At 35.1% G+C, this 25931-nt stretch overlaps 5 protein-coding genes across 6 annotated transcripts; 2 read left to right on the top strand and 3 right to left on the bottom strand.

Annotated features, from left to right (window-relative positions):
- Position 1: 1 nt before the first annotated feature.
- LOC121234353 lies at positions 2 to 3477 on the bottom strand. The gene is made up of 6 exons (XM_041130265.1): positions 3275 to 3477; positions 2862 to 2986; positions 2063 to 2232; positions 1364 to 1441; positions 636 to 780; positions 2 to 535 (listed from the first exon to the last, which is right to left on the bottom strand). The coding sequence occupies exons 1-6, from the start codon at positions 3399 to 3401 to the stop codon at positions 122 to 124; spliced, it is 1059 nt and encodes a 352-aa protein (XP_040986199.1). The 5' UTR covers positions 3402 to 3477; the 3' UTR covers positions 2 to 121.
- Positions 3478 to 4543: 1066 nt separating this feature from the next.
- LOC121234028 (AUGMIN subunit 4-like) lies at positions 4544 to 9048 on the top strand. The gene is given in 14 exon segments (XM_041129825.1): positions 4544 to 4781; positions 5011 to 5058; positions 5164 to 5280; positions 5981 to 6107; positions 6110 to 6321; positions 6497 to 6596; positions 6934 to 6979; positions 7263 to 7356; positions 7468 to 7539; positions 7660 to 7718; positions 8122 to 8190; positions 8274 to 8325; positions 8801 to 8878; positions 8960 to 9048. Coding segments are annotated over 14 exon segments (1380 nt in total). The 5' UTR covers positions 4544 to 4553; the 3' UTR covers positions 9038 to 9048.
- A 919-nt stretch (positions 9049 to 9967) lies between these two features.
- On the top strand, positions 9968 to 10943 carry LOC121234029 (protein translation factor SUI1 homolog 2). The gene is made up of 2 exons (XM_041129826.1): positions 9968 to 10234; positions 10367 to 10943. Exon 2 carries the CDS (start codon positions 10404 to 10406, stop codon positions 10740 to 10742), a length of 339 nt encoding a protein of 112 aa, XP_040985760.1. The 5' UTR covers positions 9968 to 10234; positions 10367 to 10403; the 3' UTR covers positions 10743 to 10943.
- A 1372-nt stretch (positions 10944 to 12315) lies between these two features.
- Positions 12316 to 17734, bottom strand: LOC121234027 (calcium-dependent protein kinase 2-like). Its single transcript, XM_041129824.1, has 8 exons — positions 16446 to 17734; positions 15194 to 15337; positions 14936 to 15088; positions 14053 to 14168; positions 13690 to 13857; positions 13484 to 13611; positions 12968 to 13067; positions 12316 to 12886 (listed from the first exon to the last, which is right to left on the bottom strand). Exons 1-8 carry the CDS (start codon positions 17161 to 17163, stop codon positions 12809 to 12811), a joined length of 1605 nt encoding a protein of 534 aa, XP_040985758.1. The 5' UTR covers positions 17164 to 17734; the 3' UTR covers positions 12316 to 12808.
- Positions 17735 to 19990: 2256 nt separating this feature from the next.
- Positions 19991 to 24925, bottom strand: LOC121235077 (RNA-binding protein rsd1-like). 2 transcript variants are annotated; one of them, XR_005934505.1, is made up of 5 exons: positions 24727 to 24925; positions 21599 to 22724; positions 21211 to 21441; positions 20286 to 20548; positions 19991 to 20146 (listed from the first exon to the last, which is right to left on the bottom strand). XR_005934505.1 is itself a non-coding variant. In XM_041131304.1 (4 exons), the coding sequence occupies exons 2-4, from the start codon at positions 22687 to 22689 to the stop codon at positions 20419 to 20421; spliced, it is 1452 nt and encodes a 483-aa protein (XP_040987238.1). In that variant the 5' UTR covers positions 22690 to 22724; positions 24727 to 24925; the 3' UTR covers positions 20237 to 20418. The 2 variants fall into 2 exon arrangements, 1 of the variants encoding a protein (XP_040987238.1); XM_041131304.1 differs by lacking the exon at positions 19991 to 20146 and having other exon boundaries at positions 20237 to 20548.
- Between the last annotated feature and the right edge of the window lie 1006 nt (positions 24926 to 25931).

Here is a 25931-nt window from a genome sequence, read left to right as displayed (position 1 = left end):
TAAAAGTAAAATTTTTCATATCAACATGAAATGATGAAAAAACTAATTACAAGCAGTAGTAGGACAAAGCTGACACACACGAAGTAACACAGCACAAGAAAAGGCTATGACTATTAGAACATTAGTTCCGACTGTATAGAGATTTGCTAACTTCTGAGGCCAGGGCTAAGGCCTTGGCTCTTGTACTCATCATCATCCACTCCCTCTCGGCACGCCGCTGATGTTGCCTTGCATTTTTTGCTCGCTTTGGGGCTAACCGGGAGTCTCTCTCAACGAATGCAAGTCTAAATTTTTCAGCAATAGGCATTTCAGCTGGGCTTGGGAAAGATGGAGATATGGCCCTCGGAGTAAACCCACACACTGCCCACGTCGAGGGATTAATATCTTTGACGACAAGATCATCCAGTTTGATATTTGGTAATGCTTCCCTGGGAACTGCAGCTCCCCTGAAACCAAAGGGTGACGGCTTGGGATTTACCATAATGCGTGGGCATTCAGAGGACAAAATCTCCAAAGAATCATTGTCAATCTTTTGCTGGAAAGAGAGTGGAGAGTTTCAGAAGGGGAGAGAATAAAAAATAAAACACTGGTAAGCAGGAAACGAAGAGAAGAATTATAGAGTAGTTAAGTCATACCCACACAAGCCACCGCAGCGACTCTGCACCACTCGATATTTCAGAGGTATCAAGTTCCTCCCATGAATCACCATTCACATCATTCAGCTTTGGTTTAAATATACCCAAGCATCTACGTGCTGTATAGTCACTCCTTGGGGAACCTCTGCAACATTAACTTTAGTTCATAACCTGTTATGAGGTTTGTACCCCAGTCAAAACCCAATATCCTGGGCCAATTCAAGAATGCTCTATGAAATCAACAGCTGAAGTAAAGCTTTATAGTTATGAAATCGAGTGCAAAATTTATTTATTCTTTTGTTTATTTCGTGAGGTTAACTCCATACAGAAGGAACTAAAACAACCAAAAATTTGCCTATTTTCTATTTGTATATGCAGCACTGACGAAGTACTAAGAAATCACTCTCCATCAGTATATTTTACATATAAAAAACTTAATAGAGATTTTTCTTAAAAATAGGTATGGCTATATCTCAAAACTAGATTCGAGTATGAAAGTACCTTGGAGCATGTGCTAAGGTCAACTAAAAGAAGGCAAGAAATTTGCAAATCAGTTTCTATTACATTTCAGTATATACAAATTACTGATGGAAATTTAAGTTGGGAAGAAAAGCAAACAGCAGAGGAAATAAATTGCATGCATCATAAGGACTGCAATCAAACTCAAAATTTAGAACCAGTGAATAATAAATTCAAAAGGCTTAAAAAGTTCAATAACAAGAGTGTACCCGCATCTTAATGTCTCTAATGAATGGCAATTCTGCACAAGCTCGGAAAAACCAGTGGTGGTTATTTTATCGCACCGACTGCGGGCAAAAAAAAGTGGGTCAAAATAACTGAGATCTTCACCAAAATAGAAAATTGATAGCATAAATAGTCTGATTCTAATAAGATGACTTAAGAATGTCAAATAAACAGTAAATGTATGTGATGAAGAAGGAAAAAGATCTAATAACCGCTAATTTGATCTTGGGAAGTCTCAGGATAAAGGAGTTATATAAGAAAAGTTCATGAGACCTAGCATTTTCAAATTCCACAATCTCCATCGATGAGACCCTGTGATTAACTTTTCCATCATCCGGCTTATCTTTATTATTTTTAAAAAATCATCACATTATCGATAAAGATATATTAAGGAGAATACAGCACCTAATTCAAATATCATTTTAATGCACAAAAATAGTTTCGTTGCTGGTACATTTGCCCACCACCATTTGTCCTATCTCTGATGGTCTAACCTAAAGTGAGAAGGTTAACTATTATCTGAATCAAGCATTCTCATCCCAACATAACCAACGCTAAAGGCTTTAAGTACATTTCCCTTGACAGTTCATTTCCCTGCAAATCCATCCATCATGCCATAAATCTGATGGTCCATATAATTGAAATATATGAATATAGATTGAGTAAAATTCAGATTTGCATACCTAATATCCACAGCTTGGAGAGATTTGCATACTTCCACCACTTTCCCTAAGCCAAGATCAGAGACATCAGAATCAGAAATGTCAAGAATTTCCCAGGAACCATCAGCCAAAGAGACGATGACGTCATCATTGAGGAGCCTTCTTCTCCTAGCAATTGCTGCCATTGCCATCTGTTGTTCAATGAGATCAGAAGAAGATTTGAGTTAGATGTGAATCTCGTGCATATGCAAAAATTTAAAACCTCAAGGAAACTACGAATATTTGCAATGATAAGAAAAACCAAGACTAGTAAAAAGTGTCACTGTACCAAGTGCACTCAGCCAGGCGATGAGACATGATGCAGGTCATACCCACAACGAGGTATCTCCAAAAAACATCTGAGCCAACAACTTTTTTGCACAGATCTTTAAAATTATCTAGTTATAAATAATATGATTTACAAACTTTGAACTTTGATATGCACATAGTTTAATGTTTAGTTTTAACCCGAAGAGTTCGATTGAGATAATGCATACACAGTTTAGTTAGTTCTCTCTCTCTCTCTCTCTTCAAGTTTCTTGAGAATTTTGTATTATACTGTCCCAGGCTAGAAGCTCTAGATAAGAATGTGTCCTAGGTGTCATCAGAGTGCATAGAGATCTTGCCAACGGTCTTAGTAATTTTACGTTATATAACAAGAAAATAAGCATAAGGAAACGAGGCTTCTCATAATGAGCTTGCGAGTGACATTTCTTCCTCTAGAGATTACTAGTATCATGAAATCAACAAGTTAGAAATCGAGAATGATTCAATGCGCAACCTTAATAACTGCTGGAAAGTTGACGGCAATCTCACTCAAGTCTTCGATGATATCCTCCAAATGCTTCCCGACGAGTCCAAGGCATAAGCTAACCAAACTTGGAGGCTTTGTCTTCTCAGGTAATCCTGTCGTGAACCAACTCAATAAGCAAAGTGCAAAGTAACATGTAATTCGCAGTTTGAAAACAGAAAATAAACCTTGAATCGCCACTTTATGGAGTAGCAAACGATAATTGTATGAAGAAAAACATGTACACGCATATGCAAGAACGGGAAAAAAAAAAAACAGCAACATTCTAAGCACGCACTATATATCCAATTAACATCGAAAGGCACTATATGAAATCAGATACAGCCACTGAATAGATTTCTAAATACACATATCGAGAGAGAGAAAGAGAGAGACGGACATACTATAGTATTGGAGGGTGGAGGTATTGGTGGTGGAGATCTTTGTCGAAGATTTGGAATTTGGATCTGTATTCAAATCCAGCTTCTCCAATGATTTTGTTACTGCCTTTACGGCTTCGTCTTTTTCCATCAAAACCCAAAATCACAGACAAATCCCAACGAGAGAGAGAGAGAGAGAGAGAGATCTGGGAAAAGAAGGCGAAATAAAAATCCGATTTCGGGAACTAAGTTATTAATTAGATAAGAAAGTGTATTTATTTAATATGATTAATTAAAAAATAAATTTTATTAAAAAATTTTATTAAAAATAATATTAATTTAAATTTAAAATATAAAAATAATAATATTAATACATAAATTAATATATAAATTTATTTGTACATAATAAAACTCTTAAAATAATACTAATCTTTTTGTTGGGAGCTTTCGTTGAGATTTTTTTTTTTTTTTTTTTATTTCTTGATTAAAAAATGTTTTTTAATAGTGATGTATTTTTTTTTTAAATTATTTAAAAATATTAAAAAATATACGTAAGAAGTGATAAAAAAAAAAAAAAAAAATCACATATCAAATATACTAACGGAGCTCCTAACAGTGACTCTAGAAGGATCCAATTAATTATGGTTTTGTCCTGACATGTCACACCATGCTCTCGTTTTTAATTTGTTTAATATTTTTATTGAGTTGATAAATTATATTTTACAGTCGGGCTATTTGACCGCGAGTTGTTTTTATAATTTTTTTATTTATATTTTTTTAATATTTTTAAAAAATAAAAAAATATATTAATATATTTAAAATTATTATTCATTAAGTTATTTTTAGGTAGAGCGATAAAAATTGATAGATAAAATAATTTTTTCCTATATTTTTTATTTATGATATCGATTTTTATTATTAAAGGAGTACAAAATTGAATAATCGCTTTAACAAATAACAACAGTGTTTTAATAATTTTTATTCATTAACCTTTAAATCATTAAAAAATTAAAAAAATTTATACAACTTCTTACTATTTAAATAATTTTCACGCATTATATTTTTTTAAATTTTTTAAATTTTTTATTTTATTAAATATTTAATATATAAATAATGAATAAAAAAATTAAATTAACTTAAAAAGAATAAAATCACAAAAAAATTTAGAAAAATATTAAAAATTTTAAAAAACATAGTCGGTGGAAGTTGGGGGAGGCTGTGTAAGATTGTTCTAAAAAAATTATTAAACAGGTCCCCGAAGATGATATTTTTTGTTTAGAAGAAATCGTTATGATTATGAATTATGACAGAATACTGTAGGCACGGCAGCAAACTACCAACAACTTCTCAGAAATACGACATCGATTCGGATCTGCAAAACCGAGCGTCCTTTCCAATGGTGAAGGGACTACTGCAAGGAGCGCAAAATCTCCCGTCCGACGTGGTGCAGGTGATCGATCAGCTGGAACGCCACTGCTTGGCGCCCGGTGGATCCCTCGTCCCCAAACCCGCCTCTTACGATCTTCAACTCGTACTCTCTCTCTCTCTCTCTCTCTCTCTCTCTCTCTATCTATCTATCCATCCATCTCTCTCTCTCGTTTCTTTTGTTGCTAAGAAAAATGTTGTTAAGTTTGGAAAGAAAGTAACGTGTATTTCATTGGTATGCGTTCAAACACGGCCTTTTTTGCTTGTTTGAATCGATAGAATTACTGAGAGTAGACATCGATTTTCTCTGATTAAACTGACTGAATAATTTGTAGGCCAGAGAAGAAATGTCGAGGGAAAGACTGCGATACTTGGAAGCCATGGTTTGGTCTCACACAAATTCACCTTTTTTTTTTTCCTAAGAAGAAAAAAAATGTGAATTCTGTTTGTTCTCAGTTACATGTTTTTTACAGTAATTTTCAATGTAGGCAATCTATTGCGAGGCCATCGCAATGATAGAAGAGTATCAGCAGGCGGTTTCAGTGGCTAACCTGCGTGATGTCCAGGGTTTATACCCGCAGCTTGGCTTGAACAACTCCCCTCATGTATGAGTTTTCAATTTTCTTCCTAGTAATCACTTTTAAAGTCTGATTTTCTTTTCATTAAAAAAAAAAAAAAAAAAAAAAAAAAAAGTCACACACAGACATAATCTTCTATGGATTAAAAACTAATTCATGTGGATGGGGAATGCCATATAAACTACTGAAGGGAAACTTGTGTAGAATTACTAGTCCTGAACTCGTGCCATCACATTGGATACTAGATAGATGCACATGCTGTTGACAAATAACGGTGCGGTTAATGTAAATTTTATGTGGATTATCCTTATTGAGAAATGGAAAGTGCATTTTTTTTTATTTGTAGCATTGATAAAAGTGTGTCCAATAGGAACTGAATGGCCCTGTTTGTTTGCATTTCATTTGAAGTACAACAAACAAGAGGGAAGGGGGAAGGGGAAGTAAAGTAAATCCACCATCTATAATTACTGAAGAAAGTTGGAATTAGCATCAGATTATATGGGTTTATTTATAGTTTTGCTTTCAATTTACTTATAAAAAGAAAATTGCTTTCAATCATTTCATCATGCTTTCTTTATGTTAATTACTGAGTTACATGCATAAAAATGTACAAAAGACATCAGGTTTATATATAATGACAGCAGGGCGATTCAGGTTATGAAGAACATACAGATGTGTGTATTCTATAATTAACAAGTATATGATTATTTTTTCTTACGGATTTCAGGTATACAAGGCTCTAGAGCGTCGAATGATCCTTGCAGAAGCAGCTCAAAAGTTGAGGCTTCCTCTTATCTCCAAAGACGGCGAAATTCAGGAGGATGACATTGAAAAACTGAGCATAATGTCACGAAGCTCCTTGATAGTACAAGTACTGGTCTCACAATCAGCTCAAGCTCCAACTCAACAAATTATACAACTGCAAATAGTACCACTAGTGTGGCTAATAATGCTGTTAATGCCAGTGATATGGTGGAACCTGGAGTTGGCGGTGTTCCTAATCGCTTTCTTGGTATAACACCTGTCTATTTATGGCAAAGTCAACTCCAGCAAGCACCTTTATCCATGGTATGATACCCCTGCATGGAGATTCAGGCAACCTATTGCGTTTTTTTTCTTCTTAGTTTTTATTGTGTGATGTCAACTAATATTGTTTTTTATTTGATGTTTTATAGCTCTAAACTCAGAAGCATTTCATTATTAATTAAAAATTTTAGAACTCACTTTGACTTCACAATTGAAGGATATGGCGGAATACCAGATGTCTCTTTCTCATGAGATTGAGGCTCGTTTGAAAGCTAAATGTGATAAGTTAGCCAATGCCTTTGTAATGGATGATGTTGGTAAGTTTTATTTGTGCCTATCTCTCTGTATACCAACTCAAATTAGGCCTGTCATGTAATCAAAATGGCATATTTATGATATCCTTGTGAACAAGTGGTTTTGATCTGTGTGGAAAACCGTTCATTTCTGATTTTCCATTTAGTGATATGGGCTCCCAAATGGCTGGATTAGCTTATGTGATCCACAATTGAAATTGATGTTTTCTGTTTCTTTTTTCTTTGCTTTTCTTTATTTCTTTTTGGAAGGTGTGGTTGTGGAAACCTGAGAAATTTCAACTTATGACAACTCCTTTGTATGATGATTGTGCGGTTTTTTTGCTCACTTCTGTTGATGCAGACTCATCATCTGGGCATCAAACTTCAAGTGCCCGGCTTCCAGAAAGGTTTGAGCTTCTCTCTTACTGAGATTCTTTACAGCATTTCTTTTCCACCTAAAGGGATGGTATCTGCTAACAATTTGCAGTATCATTTGACCAATAATAATAGATTTCTGCTCAAGCTTCTTTTACTTTTTTTTCTCTGTATGCTGTTCCTGCATCATCAGCTGGCTTTTTTTATGCATTTCACATTGTAATAATTATGTCTGTTCCAACGGCTGGAACCAACATTCTTGATATTGATGTAGCCTGTAGCTTACTGTGCTTACATAACTCTCCAAATTATCAGGGTTAAGTTGACAATTGAGGAGATTGAAAGGGAAGAGGAAGCTTTGTGGGAGGATCTCTATTCTGCAGATAGAAAATTTGGTGAATACTATAGTGTATGTGGATAAGCAATCTGTGTAACATTCACTAAATAATTTTCCCTTTACCCTGTTTATTAGGAGAACATTCATGAAGATAATCACATTTTCCTTTCCTGGCTCAACTAGGTCTTAGAGCAGATACTTGGAGTACTTATTAAGCTTGTTAAAGATTTGAAGATGCAACACCAACATAAATATGTAAGAATTTTGTTGCTATCTTTGATGGTCAGTTTTTGTTTGTGTCTCACACTATTCCTTCATCCTGTTCTTATCCTTTTTTAGGGGACCTTGAACCCATTGTATCTAAATAATTTGCAGGATGATTTGCAAAAAACGTGGCTGTGCAAAAGGTGTGAGACCATGAGTGCAAAATTAAGGTTTGTCACACCATTCACTGCAATTTGATATTTTGTTTGTGCCATTAATATTTTGCTTAGAAACTAAAATGATGTGATTCTGATCCCTTTTACCTACCTTTAAATTGACTTTTTTTATATGAACTAATGTGTATGTTGACATGCATGCTGATTATAAATTTTGAAAAATGACGTACTTTCACTTTCTCCATTTTGTTACCGAACACAAGCATTGCTAGTCACTGATTGTCTGTATTTGTATTCATATGTTTTCCTTTGATATTACTTTTAGGTATAAGAGAGTCGTCCTTATATGCACAACAATTGCTTCAGATTGACTATTATTTCTCAAAAGTTCCAAGTCTTGTTGTAAAAGGTTGTTGATTTATCTGTGATGAGTATGATATGCCCCAGCATTTCTCAGGGTTCTGGAACACGTTCTCCTGCTTGAAACTTATACTCAGGAGTCAATACCAGCCCTTCATAAAATAAGGTACTAAATAAAGACTGTTGATTGAATTGGGTCTGCAGATTTTGGTTCAAGGAAAAATATTGATTATTTATACTCGTTTTTAGGAAGTATCTTCTCGAGGCCACAGAGGAAGCTTCTATTGCATATAGTAAAGCGGTATGTTCCTCTGTTTGAGATTTGGTCTTCTAGGAAATTACTAGGTATTCAATTTCATTCTATTTGATTTTTCATCATGAGTTGGACTCCTATTTTCCTGTCCATTGGTATGTATGAAAAATGTTACAGCTTTAAGGATTAATCACTGGCTCATACCAGTTTGTTGAATGTTGCATGAATAAATATTTTGGTGAAGGGAAATGATGGCAGAATATCTTATTTATTTCCCCATTATAGTTTCACTGTAGTTGCCTTTGCCAATTAGTCGAGATTGCTAATCTTTGTACACAGAATGAAAAAGCTATCAATGGACTTGGTTTTCATGCTTCAGATGAAGTTATTATCACACAGAACTGTTGAGCCGCCATTAATGGGGGCATGCCTGGAATTTATTCGTGCTTCTCATTATGTTTATAACATTTGGATTGTGTTTTTCCTGTTGTTTAATTTCTTTATAATTCAACTTCTTAACCAGGTGACACGTCTTCGTGAGTATCAAGGTGTTGATCCTCACTTCGATACAATTGCCAGGCAGTACCATGACATCGTGAAGGTAATACAGCTATACTCAAGTTGTTCTTTTTTCAGTTCCTTCTGCAAATGGTAATTCTAATTAACTATCCTTTCATTGCAGAAATTGGAAAATATGCAATGGACAATCCACCAAGTTGAAATGGATCTGAATCGCTTACCAGAGCACCAAACCACATGAACTTTTGGCTCTCTCTCTCTCTCTCTCTCTCTCTCTCTCTCTCTCTCTCTATGGTGTGTGATATAACTACTTTGATGTATCATGTCAAAGTATTCGATTCAGTTCTTCAACAACCAGTTGGTTTTTGTGCATCATATGGTCAAGGCTAATGCCAAAAAAGAAGTCTGAGATATGTACCCTGGTAGGGAGATACAGCTTATATATGGACAGTGCTACATCCACCGCTTCCAACTCCCGCAAGGAGCTACCATTAGGCATAACTAGTCGTTTTTTTTTTTTTTTTTTTTTTACATGTATTTTTTAACACTTTTAAATATTTTTAAAAAAATAAAAAAAATCACAATATTATTAAAAAAAATACTTCATTAATCACTACGTAAAAAAAAATAAAAAATTTCAGTATTAACACTGAACGGTAAGAACCAATAGTGAGATTATAATTTTGAACCAATAGTGAGATTATAATTTTTTCAGCTATATTTGTGCTTGCACAGCCGCTATCCCGACTTGTCTGTTAACTTGCCCAAGATTGTAGGTCTATAAAGAAAATTTAAAAATACAATAATTTATAAATTAATGTGGCTTAAAATAATAGATTATATCTAATTTATAATAAAGAGTATTTTATAATCAATGTACTAGATGGGCTTATATTAGTTTATAATTTCTTTTTAATAAAACTCATGTGACCAGGTATTTTTCATTTATAAAGTTTTTCCGTATCTTTATTTAATTTAATTTAATTTAATTTTTTCTTGTACATTCTCAAGTCTTATAAACCATGCTGAACGGTCTCTTTCGAAGAAAGATTGAATAAATAAAAAATAATTATATTTAAATATTTTTACAGTACTCGTAATTCATGTATTATGGATAGAATTTTTCTTCGAATAAAAGGTATTGCGAATTAAAGCCAACGTGTTTCAGTTTTCTCTCGACTCATCGCGGAGTGTCTGGATTCTTCCCACTCCGCATTTCTCACCATGTTTGGATGCCAGTCTGGGTGCGTTGGACGTACGCACTCCATCCAAATATTTAAAAAGAATACGAATCTATTGAACTCTAGTTTAGGATTGGTGGCCAAGAAACCACACTACCACCCGCCCGTTGACACCCTGTAAATACCCCGCACAGCCCCAACACTCTCTCATAGAAAGATCCGATAACCGTTTGTGAGATTTTCGCCTCCAACTTCCGGTTAGTTACCTCCCTAAGACCCCTTTCTTCGTCTTTGTCTTCTTCTTCAATGATCTTCTAGTTTAATTTCCTTGTGTTCTTGCATGCTTTTATTGGTAATTGATTAATTTTCTTCTGGCTTTCTTGATTCAGTTTTCGTTTCTTTCGGAGTTTCAATCAAACAAAGTACATGGTTGAACTAGAAGTACAGATTCCCACTGCTTTCGACCCGTTCGCTGACGCCAAAGACTCGGATGCCCCAGGAACAAAAGGGTATGTGCATATCCGTATCCAGCAAAGGAACAAGAAGAAGTGTCTGACTACGGTGCAGGGTCTCAAGGAGAACTTCACCTACGAGAAGATACTCAAGGACATCAAGAAGCAGTTCTGCTGCAACGGTAATGTCGTGCAGGACAAGGTTATGGGCAAGATAATCCAACTCCAAGGCGATCAGCGCAAGAACGTGTCCCAGTTTCTTGTTCAGGCTGGGATTGTGCAGAAGGAGCAGATCAAGATACATGGTTTTTAAGGATTTGGTTTGGTAATAAGATAATTCTAGAAGTATTTTTTATGATATTTGAGTGTTTGTGGGTTTGTAATTAAGCTAATAAGATCATTCTGGTAGTGAAGCTTTTCTTCACGTATTTTGGTTTGTTTTCCGCTTGGATAACTTTGTTTCTCGTCTGATTTCACGTTTTATTCAATGGGAATTTCGGTGTATTATGATGAACCTGCGTTATTAATGGTACTGCTTTCTGTTCATTCAAAATCTCTCTCTCCCTCTCTCTGTGTGGTTAGTCTTTCTTATATCGTTATTGATTTGGTTTGTCGGAGACGAACTAGCTTCGACAACTTGCGATTGACAAGCACTAAACGTGAAGGATATGTATGCACGTTTGGGGGTGAGAGAAGATGTGAATTTTGTAAATAATAATACGATGGATTGTGAATAATAATAAAATAGTTTGAAATGAATATTTTTTTTAAGTTTTGAGAAATGATCAAGAAAAAATTAAATAAAAAATATTATAAAATTAAAATATTGTTAGAATATAATTTTATAATATTAATTTTATTTATAAATTTAAAAAAGTTATTTTTTAAAAAAATTTGATAAAATTATAATAATTAATTTAAAAATTTTATATTTAAATTATATTTAAAAATGAGATGAAATGAGATGATAATTTTGAGATGAGATTATTTTTAAACAAGTTAACAGTGATATATGTTTAAAAATATAATGATAGATTTATTACTTTTATGTTATTTATTTATTTTTTTTTTTTTCTTTTATTAAATTTTTTTTGCTTAATAGTTAAGGAATGGATTATTAATAAAGTTTTATATATTTTTAATTTTTTTTTTAAAATAAATAAAAATTTTAAATACGTTATAAAATAATAAAATAATAGTAAAAGAATAATAAGTCAATCATTATCCGTTTATAGCTACTCGAAGGTTCTTGCAGGTTCTATGCAGAAAACGTGAACTTGCTGATCTCCAGTATGCGTCGACTCTCTAATGATGTGATTGATTCGTAGCGAACATCCTTAACCACGTAGCGGACCTGGGTGGCATGATTGAATTTTGAATGGCGATGGCGTGATAATGACAGAAGAGATCACGATTTTTATTAATATCTACCATTCTACATCCAATAAAATTAATTTGGATCTTAATGAGTTCGATCGGTGCCCTTCGACTTCGATAAGAATGAATATGCATGGCTGCATCGTTATAAAGTCCTGAACGTGCATGGCCTCAGGACTTTGTTGCTGAATTAACATCAAAACTTCAGAGATCTCTTCCATGGGTGCAGTGACCGCTTTGGATTGGCTTTTTAGAATTATTTATCCCTAACAACTTTTTCAGAATTAAGGGCTGATTTAAGTTCAGAGATGAGATGAATTTAAGTAAAAGATGAGTTTAAGTGAAAGATGAAAGTTGATAATATTATTATTGTTTTAGAATTTGAAAAAGTTGAATTAAGATTTAAAAAAATTGAATTGTTTATTCTATTTTGTATGAAAATTTGAAAAAATTGTAATAATGAGATGAAACATTTTTTGAATTCAAAGAAGGCCTTAGACTTGGTATCATATCACTCAGCAAACAGTCAAAAGATATATTACCATTCTCTCTCAACAGACACTGATAAAATGTTCAGATTTAGGTTTGGAACTGAAGTCTAAGCGATCCGACATTTTAATACACCTTACTTGGAAGTACCGGAACATCATCTAGCATCCGCTTCCATCGATGAAGGAAAACTTGACATCATCATCCTCTTGATCCGATAGTCTATCCTCCAAAACATCAAACCAGTTACAGAATCACATCGGGAAAAAAAAAAAATCAGGAAAATGGTTGATTACTTATGCACAACTCTTGCACCACTCAAAAGCAAGAAACAAAAACAAAAAAATAAAATAAAATTGGAATACTTAAATGCTTTTAAGGAGCGGGTATTTATACTGGATGGGAATTATTATGAAAGCAGATATCACCACCAAAGACGGCTCCAAGTCCTCCTCAATCTACAAAATGTTATCTTCTTCAGCCAGGGGTGTAGCAGCAAGGAGAGCTGTTTATCTAGAAGAGCTTCCCCTGCTGTTGGGTTCCTCCACTTCTCATCATAGTACAGAACTCCTCGTAGTTGATCCTACCATCCTGTAAGTCCAATAAATTTGAGTGCTAATGCTTTATGTTGCACAAGAGTGATTTGCTCGTGAGAATGTCAAGTCTACTTACATTATCTGTATCAACTTCCGCTATTATTTCCTTGATCGTTGTGTCATCGCCCATTCCATATTCTTTCATGGCCGTTTCTAGTTCATCTCGGGTAATAAACCTGTATAATAATTCCCCAAAAGACCTCAATATATCGATTCATTGACTATCAAAAATCACATTTATAATTTGGCTAATTAAACTTTCGAGTGTTCCTGGGGCTCAATCAGTAAGCCCAAACCAAATCAGACATGATGCCGTATCTTAACATTTATGGACCATTTAAAAGTTTATATGCAGGTCAATGTGAGGTTGTACATATCCTATCTTAAACTCAATTAGTGATAGAATATGGACCTCCCGCAGTTAGTAACCCGTGAATGTAATCAGACAGATTGTAGTACGTATTCATTTTTGTGCATTATTAAGCAGTAAAGATGAAAGGCTTCAGCTGCACTGTAGTAAGACTGTTAAAAATCAAATTCTCTGGTTATAAGTACCAGTATGTTGTTTTAGAGTTTGAAAGAAAAGACTTACCCACTATTATCCGTATCAAAATATAGAAAAGCCTTGAAAAGATGTTCATCCCTTTCTAGCTTGTGCCTATGCATTGTAGCAGTGATAAATTCAATGTAGTCAATTGAACCATTACCATCAACATCAGCCTAATCACAAAACCAAGATGTCAGTAAAGTTCGACGCAAAAAGAGTGAAAACAAAGAAATTGGAATTCAATATCCTACAGCTTCCATGAGTTGTTGGACTTCAGCCTCTGAAAGTTTTGAGCCTAGCCGAGCCAACCCTGCCTTCAGTTCTTCATAGGTGATTGTGCCACTGTTATCGGTATCTAGGTTTGTAAACATTGCCTTCAGCCCTTGGATTTCTTCTTCAGAAAGATTCTCAGCAATTACCTATAATTATCAGAAGTGTTACTTGGTTTATAAGATAAGAAGCAGAGTCAGATGGGACTTAGAACTGGGCTACAGAATACTGGAGCATCCCAAAATAAATAGCAATTTCTAACGCCCATTTTCACCCATACAGATGATCATGCATCACATGAAGGCTTAAAAGTCAAGAGCATGCAGAATTCAGGACGTACACACCTTCAGAGCGAGTTTCTTTAGTTTATTCATTGCTGTGAATTGCTTCATCCTGGAAAGGACAGCACTGTCAATTGGTTTGTCTGATGCTTCTCCATCTTCTCTAATCCATGGGTGCTCTAGATAAGCCACACAACTTTTAAGTTGGATTTAGAAGAGAAACGCACAGACAGAACGACTAAAGAATATTATCTTACCATTAACTGTAGGACAGAATGACAAAATAAATGCATGTCCACAGAGTTACAATATAGAATCATTAGCAGGTCTCGTTAGTGAAGCAAGATAGATGTTCTGAACATTCAAATCATAGAGAAAAAACAGGAAAATGAAGTAGAAACTTTTGAGACCCCTCATTTCGGGTACTTTCAGTCGCTAAAGAACTCAGAGTTTTGCAAATGAGAAAAACAAACAAAGAAAAAACAAACAAGACAAGACAAGAAAAGGACAAAAAGATAGAACAAAAACAAAAAATAAAAATAGCTTTTCAAAGTACTCCAACATATTTTTTAGTCATTTTTAATCTGTGAAAAAAAAGGATTTTCATATATAGCAGACAGACCCTCAGCTTCTCTTGAAAAGTTTTGTGGATGTTACATCTAAATCCTCAAACTACTTATAGACTTGAAATAAATTATAGAGATACGAACTGACTTTCTGAGTTCAGTAAATTCTTATATTAGCCAACCTTAAAGATTGTATTCCTACTTATGGACAACTTATAAAAAAAAAAAAAAAAGTATTCCTACTTATGTACATATGAAGGGATTTCTATAGAAAACACTATATATACATATATATATGAGTCAAGTTACCCTCAGGAAAATTGGGCATGAGATGGCTTGCATCTTGTGCCATAATGATATAACTAAAAAGAGCTGCATACCTAGAACCTGAATGGAAGTAATCCTTTTTTTTGGGTCCTGTGTTAGCATCTTGCGGACCAGGTCCTTTGCAATGCCTGAAATAGATGGCCATGGTTTGCTTTCAAAGTCAATTTCTCCTTTCAATATAGCATCGAAAATCCCCTTCTCCGTCTCTGCAATGTAGGTTAATTATAAATCAGTAATTCGACTAAGAAAAGCAAGTGTTTATAGTTATATACAGTAATAACTTTGAGCAAAAAAGTGTTATCTATTTTTACCAGCCCAAAAAGGAGGAACCCCACTAAGTAATATATACAAGATAACTCCGGCACTCCAAATATCTATTTCCTTCCCATATCTGCGTCGTAATACTTCAGGAGCAACATAGTAAGCACTCCCAACTATATCCCGGTACACCTTCCCTGGTAAGATTTGAGCCATAAAAAACATCTTAATGTCAACACTTCAAGTGGAAGCATATAAACTATAATGAACTTGCTTTTAAATATAATACAGTCATCTCCAATGATCAGCACTTGGAAGACATACTACAAGTGTCTTCTATAAAAGTATATAGAAATAAATAACACATGCCCTTTTATAGATTTAATACAAGAAGAAATATGAAAAAGCAGCAATAGGAGGTTATTAAGGAAAACATTTCTATCTCATAATTTACTTCCACGATATCACTGTTAGGGATTTGCGGGATACTTGAGAAGTGTCTGCAACTGTATTAAGAATTCGCATAGTCTCAATGGCAAAAGTAAAAACTAGCTTCTATACAAAGTGGGTGAAATACCAACCATAGCTGCAGACATTAAAATGACCAATATGACTGTAAAGATGAAGTGACCACCATTTCACTACTTACTTTCTAAAAGGAATGGAGGGTGCTAATAAGTTAGCCGAAACATGTTTAGCTACGAGCAAAAATGGTGCTATAATTTCAGAACTAGTGAAGCAGCTATGATTACAATGTTTTTATTTGCTGAGGAAAAAAAGCTATAATTAAATTGTCATCTTCATTCCCAGCCGAAAGCCACACCTACCAATGTTGAAGGTGAAGGTTTCAAGTTTCCCAGTCAGATTTTGACCAAAAGACTTAGCTACCGTCTGAATTGGCAGCTAAAATTTCTCCATATTATTCTTTACTTAATGATTGAGAAAATGGACAATTGACCTTGCTCTTCTAATTAGCTCACCATCAACAACCTCGCGAAGACTCAAAACTTTGAATAAACTTCGAGCAGGTGCTGGAATTGCTAATCAATATTATTTACCAGCAACAAAAGTCCAGACGAAGATATTCAAAACAGAAGATATATGCTATAAGAAAAAAAATCCTGAAAACATAACAATTCGACCCCCAATTCTCTGAGCAAGAAAAGATTCAATGCCTTAATCAGGACCATGAATTTTAATATCCACATGAAAAATACAAATCTCCAAGAAACTATTTTAATTATTCATTCAAATCATTAAGCCTCATGCCCACATGATGGAAGATTACAAAAATGCAAAAGTTACCTTCTTCAATGAAAACCGACAACCCAAAATCCGTGGCCTTCAAAAGTGCATTCTCATCCTTACTAGATAGCAAGAAATTCTCAGGCTTGAGGTCCCTATGCATCACACCCATAAAGTGGCAGATATGCACAACATTAACAATTGCCCTGCATATTGAAGCAGCAGCCCTTTCACTATAATGCCCCTCTGCAATAATCCTGTCAAAGAGCTCCCCACCAGCACATAGCTCCATAACAACATGAACTGATTGCTTATCCTCATAAGCACCCTTAAACTCGACAATATTGGGCTGCCCGCTCAAATGCTGCATAATTTGGATCTCTCTCTTTATATCCTCCTTGTCATTCTTACTAACAAGCTTCCTCTTCGATATAGACTTGCAAGCGTATTGCCAGCCTGTTGAATTCTCAGTACAAAGATAAGTGACCCCAAATTGACCTCTTCCCAATTCTTTACCAATGGTATAGTACTGCTTAACATCTTCATACGGCTTGTCAAGAATTGCATCTGGCCTGAGGACAGGTTTTGGGCTTGGAACCGGCACGGATGACTTCAACACCTGCTGCACTGGCAATTGGTGCGGTTGTTGGGTTGGGGTTTTCGGTTGGTGAACCACAGGTTCATGGGTTTTTTGGTGGTGCATATCAGAACCACCTAGTGATGTATAACCATTATATCTTGGCTCTGAAGTTTTGCCTTTACTTAGGCAAATACCCATTTCTTATAATAGCCAGATACAGAGGCTGAAACTGAATTTTAAGGGAAGAGAGGAACTCCGAGGTTCGAACAGAAACTCGGTTGAAGTTTGGGAAAAATATGGAAAAGGAGAAGGACCCAGATGAAGAATCGGAAAGACTGTGCAGATATACTAAATATTCAGAAGAAAAGGGGAGGAGAAGTTTCGGATCGAGAATTTCAGAGCCAAGCTATAGATTGAGGTTTTCAAGGAAGAAGTGGCTATAAAGAAAACTTAGATGGGGATCCAAAGTGGATGTTGAAGAAACCAAACTCTGGATTGAAATTTTGGGAGGGTGTAATAGAACTGGATCACGGTTTCGGCTTTGAAGTCGGGGAGACTTGAGAGATGTTTAATAAAGAAAGGATAAACCGGAACATGGTCAACTTTAGAATCAAGTTGGGAGGTTAACTTTCAGGACCTGCTAAGTAGAACTGTAGAGAGAGAGAGAGAGAGAGAGAGAGAGAGAGAGAGAGATTACTCTATAAATAATGCCAGCAAAAATGACAATCTATTCACAATTTTCTCCATGCTCGGGGAAAAAACTTTTTCATTGTAGTTTAGTTTCTATAGATGCCGAGTGGATACTGTTCGGAAGACCTGATGTCAAAGGAAATGTTCTTTTCAATTCATGAACTTTGAAGTATTCATCTAAGGTAGTATACATACATGCATGCGGTTCATGTGGAGTACATTAGTTCTTGTTTCCCTTAATTAAACCAATAGCAGTCATAAATAATCTCATGCCAAACAATCTTCTCCATTTTACTTAAAATTGATATTATTTATATTGAAAGATACTATGCATTGCATGTGGAATTAAAAAATAGTGGTACTATATACATTTACAATTTTACTTATAAGACTTATTTTATTAATTTTTTTTTGAAATTTAAATTTTAAATTTTAAATTTCTTGATTTTCAATATATCAATAACTGATACGTAGAAAAATAAATTTTTTTATAAGTTTTTCTTAACTATATTTAGTATTTTTCATTAAAAAATTAAATATAGTCCCAACTCCAGGTTTTGAAGGTTAATGATGTTTCCATAATGCACTGAAAAGAACAATTTTAACCATCATCATGAACTTGAAGATGATCAACAACAATGTGGATTGGGGAGCCAGACACAGGATCAGCTCTCTGGGACCCGAAAATCCACGTAAATCACACTAAGCAACGCGCGAGAAAATTGCACCAGCAAAAATATTGGTGTTCATGGCCCATGGGATACGTTGCCACTTGTGGGTTTGTCGTATAGTTCGTGCGGAAATTTGGACATCGACTTTTGCTCCTAACACCTGCTAATTAGACCTGCAGTCGGCAACGCCTACGCGGTTTTGATTATGCGAGATACACGTTTTGAAACGTCTTAATTATGTCCAAGAAAAGAAAAACAACTACGTTCCCCTTAAGTTAGAACCATTTAGATTGCGTTTGAATATTGAATTAAGTTAAATTTTTTATGAATAGTAATAAATTGAGTAGATAGAATGAGTTATGTAAGTTTCACGTATAAATATGAGTTGAGTTAAAAAAAATTATTAATCTCACGTGAGATTTTGAGTTAAGATAAGTTTAATAATTTAAAAATTAAATATTTAGATATTAGATTCAATTTAAAATTAGACTGAACTGAATTAATTTTAATTGAGTCTTACGACCAAACGGAACATGAAACTTCTTGAGGCTGGGATTCTAACATCTGGGGGTAACACAATCTCTGTCCAGGTTTTTGGTTCTTTTTGTAGCAGTGTGATGAGATCCAAAGAAAACGTGAATTTACTCTTGACTTTTAGAAGCAATAGGGATGTAGCTTGTAAGAAATATGAACCTTTGCCCAGCAGTATGAACTTTTTCAAAGCAACTTTTTTGTTTTTATTTTTTATTTTTTATATATATATCACGTTTTACGTGGGAATGTGTTGTATGGATAAGATTCTATTTTCTGTGGCATATAGCGAGGGTTTCTTGATTTCTTCTTTGTGGATGTTTGAATGTCCTGGAATCTGCAATATTAAATAATAATAATAATAATAATAATAAAGTAACTTCTTCCACGGAATATCTTTTCAAGCTGTCATGTTAAAGCTTCCAGACAAAAAATGTGTTACCAAATTGACTAAAGGTGCTTTTTTTAGGTGGGTGGAATGGGGTATTTTTACGAGTTACAGTTAGCCACGTGAGAACTGAGAAAGAAGCAGTGGAAAATATTTACTTCCATGTTTGGATCAAAAGAAAATATTCCAACTTTTTTTGCCCTATATTTTACAAACTTGAATGTTTTCTATGTAATTAAATCGTGCCTCGAATATAGGATCTGTTATCCGAATTTGTTCAGAAAATTATGGATGTTTAGCTGTGAAAATACAGACCCAGTGCCACATAGTAAAAGAGCATGCTGCAAGAGTTAGAAGGACAGGTAATCTGGTTGGTAGGCGAACCTAAATCGCTAAATGCAGCCCATGCTCTGTTTCCTATAGTTACATTAAGCCAGCATTTCAACCCAAAAACAAAAGAACAGAAACCCCACTTTTACAAGGTCAGTAAAAAAAGTAATCATCAATGTTTAATATGTAAGTTGTCTAGCTACTCTTAAAACATATAAGCATTCTCACCAAATAAATGTTCCTAGAAACCAAACACCTCTAGCTACCTGTCTACTTCACGTTTACATACTTTATTTTCTCAAGACTGGATTCCCACAGGCCTGAACTCCTTCCGGAGGGTCACAGGTACACCCAGTCCATCCAGAGATGGAGTGCCTTTATCGTCCGACGAAGATGGGATGACCTATTTTCTTCTAACTTTATTGGCTCCAGGGTAGCTACTAATAAACTTCTATAGATTCTTAACTTGTACCAAAATTCATATTGGGCTAGTTTTATGAAGGATGTACCTTGCACTAGTGAATGCATGCCTCAGAGGTAGTTAACATATAATGCCTGAGTAAAAATACTCCTGCATAAAAGGAAGGCGAAAAGGAAATAGAAAGAAAACAAACAACAGAATGAATAAGAAATGCACAATGGCAATAAGCTTGCACCCAAATAACACATTAAAGAAACAAAATATTTTCATTTAGGTTAAAGTCACGTACATGGAGAATTTTGTGCAAGACTAATGTGCCACAGATAAAGAAACAAAATTCAACTGCTGGACAAGATTTCAGCAAGTTCTAACTTGATAACTAGCATCCTAATCATAAGCTCGTACAAAAAACTTCGAGGCCCTTAAGATTTTGATTTCTCCACAAGGATAATCCGCCCATTCCATTCAGTCTCATCAAGAGCTCTTATTGCTGCATCTGCATCTTCATCCCTTTCCAGAGATAAAAATCCAAATCCACGCGAATCCCCAGACCTTACACGGAAAAGAAAAAAATCAACTCGCAGGAAAACTTTAAGGGTGCAAACAAACAATCCATGTTAGATATTCGACACCAACGCTGCACGCCACTCCAAAAAGAAAAAATCAATCCCAACATGAAGGCTGCAGAAATAAAAGCTCAGGCATCCCTTAACATTTAACTTGCAATAATCACTCAGAATATAAAAAGTTAGATTAATCAAAGTAATAAACATATTTATTCACCAACTGATTGCAGATACTTCGTTTGCATACTTTCCAACTACGAAGAATCTTCGACATTCAAAACCAAGGGTATGAAAACCTGCTCTCCATTCTATGGTGTAGAGTAGATAATAACATATATAATCATTCAGTTTTAGTAGCTATAATGAGTGCTTCACGAAAATCAACCTATATGATAGCTCATAAGAACATCAACCCATGGTTCCATCCAGAGAGCATGTTTCTGTAGCATAAAACTTCACTTGGTATGTGCAAATCAGATTTTAGACACCCACTTGCTGGTAAGCAGTACAATTGAGCAAACACAGGAATGTGCATAGTGATATATAATTCTACAGATGAGATACGAGAAGAAAAAGAAAAAGAAAAGAATTGTTCTTTTCAGAATATCTAAATTTCAAAAAGAAAATAATGAAACATCGCATACTCACCTCTTGTCTCGAACAATACGGACATCTCGCACACGACCAAACCTAGAGAACTTTCTTTCCAAATCTCTTTCCGTAGTCAAAAAGCTAAAGCCTGCAATAAATAAGTTTCTACCTGGTAACCCTGCTCCAGTACGCCTATTACGAGGTGGAGACCAGGGTCTCTTCTTTGGGGTCCGATGGTGCAAATGATACCCTAATGGAGGAGATCTTCGCCGTGGTGAAGGCCATCTCCTGTTAAACAAAATAATGTATCATTTTGATATAAACCCACACTCTCAATTTCAGATTTCTAAAAATTTTACTTCTCAGGGGAACAAAACTGTTGAGTGGTGAGATTAATAAACCTACGATAAAAAAAATGTTATCAAAACTAGAGATGGAAACTCACCTTGGGGATCTATAACGAGTTCTTGAATATGGGGACCTCGGTAAAGATCTGTCATGATAATCTCTCTTGTGATCCCTTCGCTGAATGGGTGACCTTGACACTGATCTGTCCCGTCTTTTATAGTTTGGGGGTGAGTAACTAGTTTTTTGTGATGCAGATATTCCCTTCTGAGAAGAATCATCCTTACGCCTGGAACTGTGCCGAGATATCAGCGGAGAAGTAGAAGTTTCCCTGGCAGAAGATATATGATCCTGGGATTGAACCACTTTATTCAGGCTACACCTTTCAGCTGAAGAATGTTTATGCCTTTGTGGCCTGGGTGAATATGATGAGTCTTGAAAACCTTGTTGAGAAGATGATGCCTTCTGACTATTGGGTGAGTGGTGTACGTAAGGAGACCTTTCAGGTGAAACCAGCATCAGTCTCTCCATCACCGGTGAGGTTGATCGTCTAGGCATTCTCTTGGGAGATTGCATACCAGAATGCATGCCCAGCTTTTTGTTCTCAGCGGTGGAGTTTTTGAACTGGTATAAACTACCATTCTTAGGTTCATCTTTGCACCAGGGTGACCTTGGAGAAGGTAACAACTGTGCTGTATTAGTACCTCCTCCCCCTTCTATTTCATTACAGATAGATGGCCTGCCTAGGCCAGAATCGCTCTCCATTTGTTCTCCTGGGTTTTCCTCGACCATCAGAAGAGACTCCTGTGAATGGGCAGAATCTTTAGTTCCCTTTTCACCATGAAACTTTTGTGCCTTGAACTGAGAGGAGTTAAACAAATTATTGCCATTCAATTCATCCATCTCACCTTGGGAATAGTTGTTCTTCACTGGAGACTGAGTCCTCTCTTGATCACAGTCAAATTTTGTATTTCTATTATCATCAGGATCAAATTCAGCTGGCACAGGATAAGATTTTTCAAGAGAAGATTTGTCATATGAGAAATCTACAGGCAGTGAAGGGGAACCCAGTTTCCCATGCTGACTTAGATCCACTTTCAAGTCATCACTATCATCAATATAGTCTTGAATTTCATTTCCTTTATCAACAGCAAAGTTAAGGTCAAATCCTCCAACCAAATGATCACTCATTTTAAATCCCTTCTTGGGAGAACCCAAATTAACTCCTGCATAGAAATCCCACTAGAATAATAAATACATATTGAACATAGTCTGTGTGTGCAAAGAAATAATGTTCAAATTCAATCATAGTATCCTCTAGACTATCTCAATGCAATCTTGAGCTTAATTAAAGACGAAGATCGTAACAACTAGCAACCAATATTAGGAAATCCAGAGAGTTCCCAGTCAACATCTTGACAATAAATATGTAATCAAAACAACAAGATTTAAAAAAAGATAAATTCAAATTGAGAAGTTCCTTCATGCAGAAAAGAAAAATTCCTTCGGAATGAGTAACACTAAATAAAAGGACCGCTTCTATATCCAACCCATACAAATTGTAGTGGCATCATTTTTCCTTTTGACTTGAACCCCTCACCTAAAAAGAAAAGTTACTAAGAGTTTCCCATGTATCACAAAACTGACAAGTTGAAATCAAGCTTTATGGGAGGCCTGTATAAGCTTTTCCTTAGATAACGGCTTCTAAACGCACATAACCAATTAATTTAAAATGAATTAAGGATAATTCCTCACTCATTGTTCCAATCTTTACTAATAAATTTTTTTAATAGGTAATCAACAAGTTTTATTCATAAGAGAAGGCAAAGCCCAAGTACACAGGATGTATACATGAGAAGTACCTAACGAAATCTTTACTAATAAATACTTGTAACATATCTCAATATGAAGCTTTTCACCAAATCTGCTTTTCCAAGCAGTTAAGGCGAGCTTCAACACTGCTGACCCTGAAATTGCTGCAAACCAAGGCACTAAAGCATCATGTTGATGCCAAGATGAAGTGAAGGGATGGGTAGCATCAGCTAAACCTGCCACAAAAGCAATTATTCTAGACGGTGACAGTAATCATATTCATGCAGTGGCAATGAAATGTCTTGCCCCCATGGCTATAGATGAGGCTCAATTAGGAGTCTGTGCACCCCCACCCACTTAAAGGCAGCACTTCTCAGTGCACCCATAGAAAATAAAATTAAAAGCAGAGTTTCTCTTGACTGGCAAACCTTGATACTACTACCTTTCAAAAGCAATGAATCTCTCAAATGAAAGATGGGCAACTAGTGGTGTCCAGCCAAGCCCTTAAAAACGCTCTAACCCAGTAGCCTATTTTGTGACTGCATGCTATAATTGTGCTCTTGCAACTGATATGTTGAACCTACAATGGCGCATTATTAAAAACACCCAACTTTAATAATGTGGAATACGACGTTACTTGCACTCTAGCACCACCATTAAGCACAACTACAACAGGATAAACTTCCTCTCTTATCCATCCATCCGTCTCACTCATTGATTGGTGAGTTGTGACTCCATCCCCCGCCTCATTCTTACAGGAAGAGGTAACATTTGACAAGGCCCTATCCTTTTACTCTCTTGATGCAACCCAGGAACCTTTTCATTGATATTGACAAGATCCTATCCTTCTACTAGTTTCAATGCAGGACCCTTCAAAAGAGTATTCTGACTTGAAGATGAAAATAAAGGCAACTTCCATCCACACAAGGTGATCCATTCATAATCCATTGCATGCGAGTTACAGACAAAGGTTTCAGAACTTTCTAGCGCAAACCTTAGCATTCATTTCCGTAAATGTATGTATGTACATATGTATCTATTATGTACATCTATCACAAAAACCAACAATATTATACGTCCTCAGTCGGTGATAACTGCACAACTGAAACCATATCTGCAAAGCCCAGCTCCTGGGTATTATACAATAGTTACAATCAAAAGCAAACCATACGCATTAAACCCAATATATATATACAAAACATACACGCCCACACAGAGGCCGACGCTTGAACAAAGGTATTCCTTTTGAATGGAATTTGAATCAGTTTATAATTATACTTTGGAAGAACAAACTAAGCGCTTAAGCATCGAAACATCAAGAAAAATGTTTTCCCATCGGAGGATGAACAAAAATGATAAATTTCTTTAAAAGAAAAAAAAAAATCCAGGCAATATTAGAGGGGATAGAGAGATTACCCTCGCTTTCTTTTCTCTTGACAAAATTATGGTTCCCGCAGTTGTACTAGAGATTGATTTCACAGAGCTCGTTAATGGTTTCGAAAGAATTGCAGAACGTAAAATGTTCAAGGAAAAAAAAAGGGAAAGAAAAGCTGTCGTGTTGGGCTCCCAAATTCCATTAACGTAGCCCCTCTTATCGATATTAATTGAAGCGGCGAACATTATGCTTGTTAACGCCGCTAATAGACGTTATCGTAACAAGTTGTTAGTGGGCTTTTTTATCTGTACTTGGTGGGCTTTGAAGCCGATGGTAATAGGCCTTATAATGGGCTGCATTTCAAGTAATAAAACCTGGACTGGTTCAAGCCCAAACTAAAGGCCCAAAATAATTAGAGAGAGAATTGTGAAGAAAACAAAGTGTCACGGATGTCGTCCATTGGACAAAGCTTTCGAATTTCGTTTTAACATATGTAAATTTAGAATAATGCTACTATGCGTCTTCAATTTGTCTATTTATTTTTATCGTTCATGTATTTTTTTTAATGATTAAGAAAGTGACTATTAGTGTATTTATATTTTTTTTTTTTTTAAATATTTAAACATGTTTAAAAAAATATTTGAAATAAAAAGTAAAAAAAAAAATATAATTTACACTAGACGACACACGAAGTGGGCACCTGCAAGTGACAGAGTAGCACCACTCATAAAATTATCTTAATATACTTAATTATATAATAGGACAAAAATAAAATTGATATTGGGTCATGATACATTTATTAAAAAATATATATATATATATATATATACAACTCATTTACAATCAATCAATCTAATCATGCAACTTAATAAACATACAAAATTACTATTCATATTATATATAATTATAAAATACTAATTATATGTCAATATTTTCTATTAATCTTTGTCATCAAATTTTGTGGAACACCCACAAATGTGAGTAGTAAATAAAGGGAACACTAATGAAGGCTGTAGTGATATTTTGGGTTGGTAAACTATGAAGGAAGGAGTTGGGGGAGTAATGAGTGGGGGAGACTCTCCCAAGTAGGCCAAAGGCCAATTAAAAAAAAAAAAAAAAATCTCTATCAAGATATTACATCTGCTCATTGATTACTGGAATTAATGCTACTGGCACAATGCCCATATCGTTCAATTTTTATTAAATTTCTCAGCCTACAGAACTGAAGAATCAACCACCATTTTTC

The sequence above is a fragment of the Juglans microcarpa x Juglans regia genome, chromosome 6D, assembly GCF_004785595.1.
Source record: "Juglans microcarpa x Juglans regia isolate MS1-56 chromosome 6D, Jm3101_v1.0, whole genome shotgun sequence".
NCBI lineage: Eukaryota > Viridiplantae > Streptophyta > Magnoliopsida > Fagales > Juglandaceae > Juglans > Juglans microcarpa x Juglans regia.
This window is presented reverse-complemented; position numbering and strand designations above follow the sequence as displayed.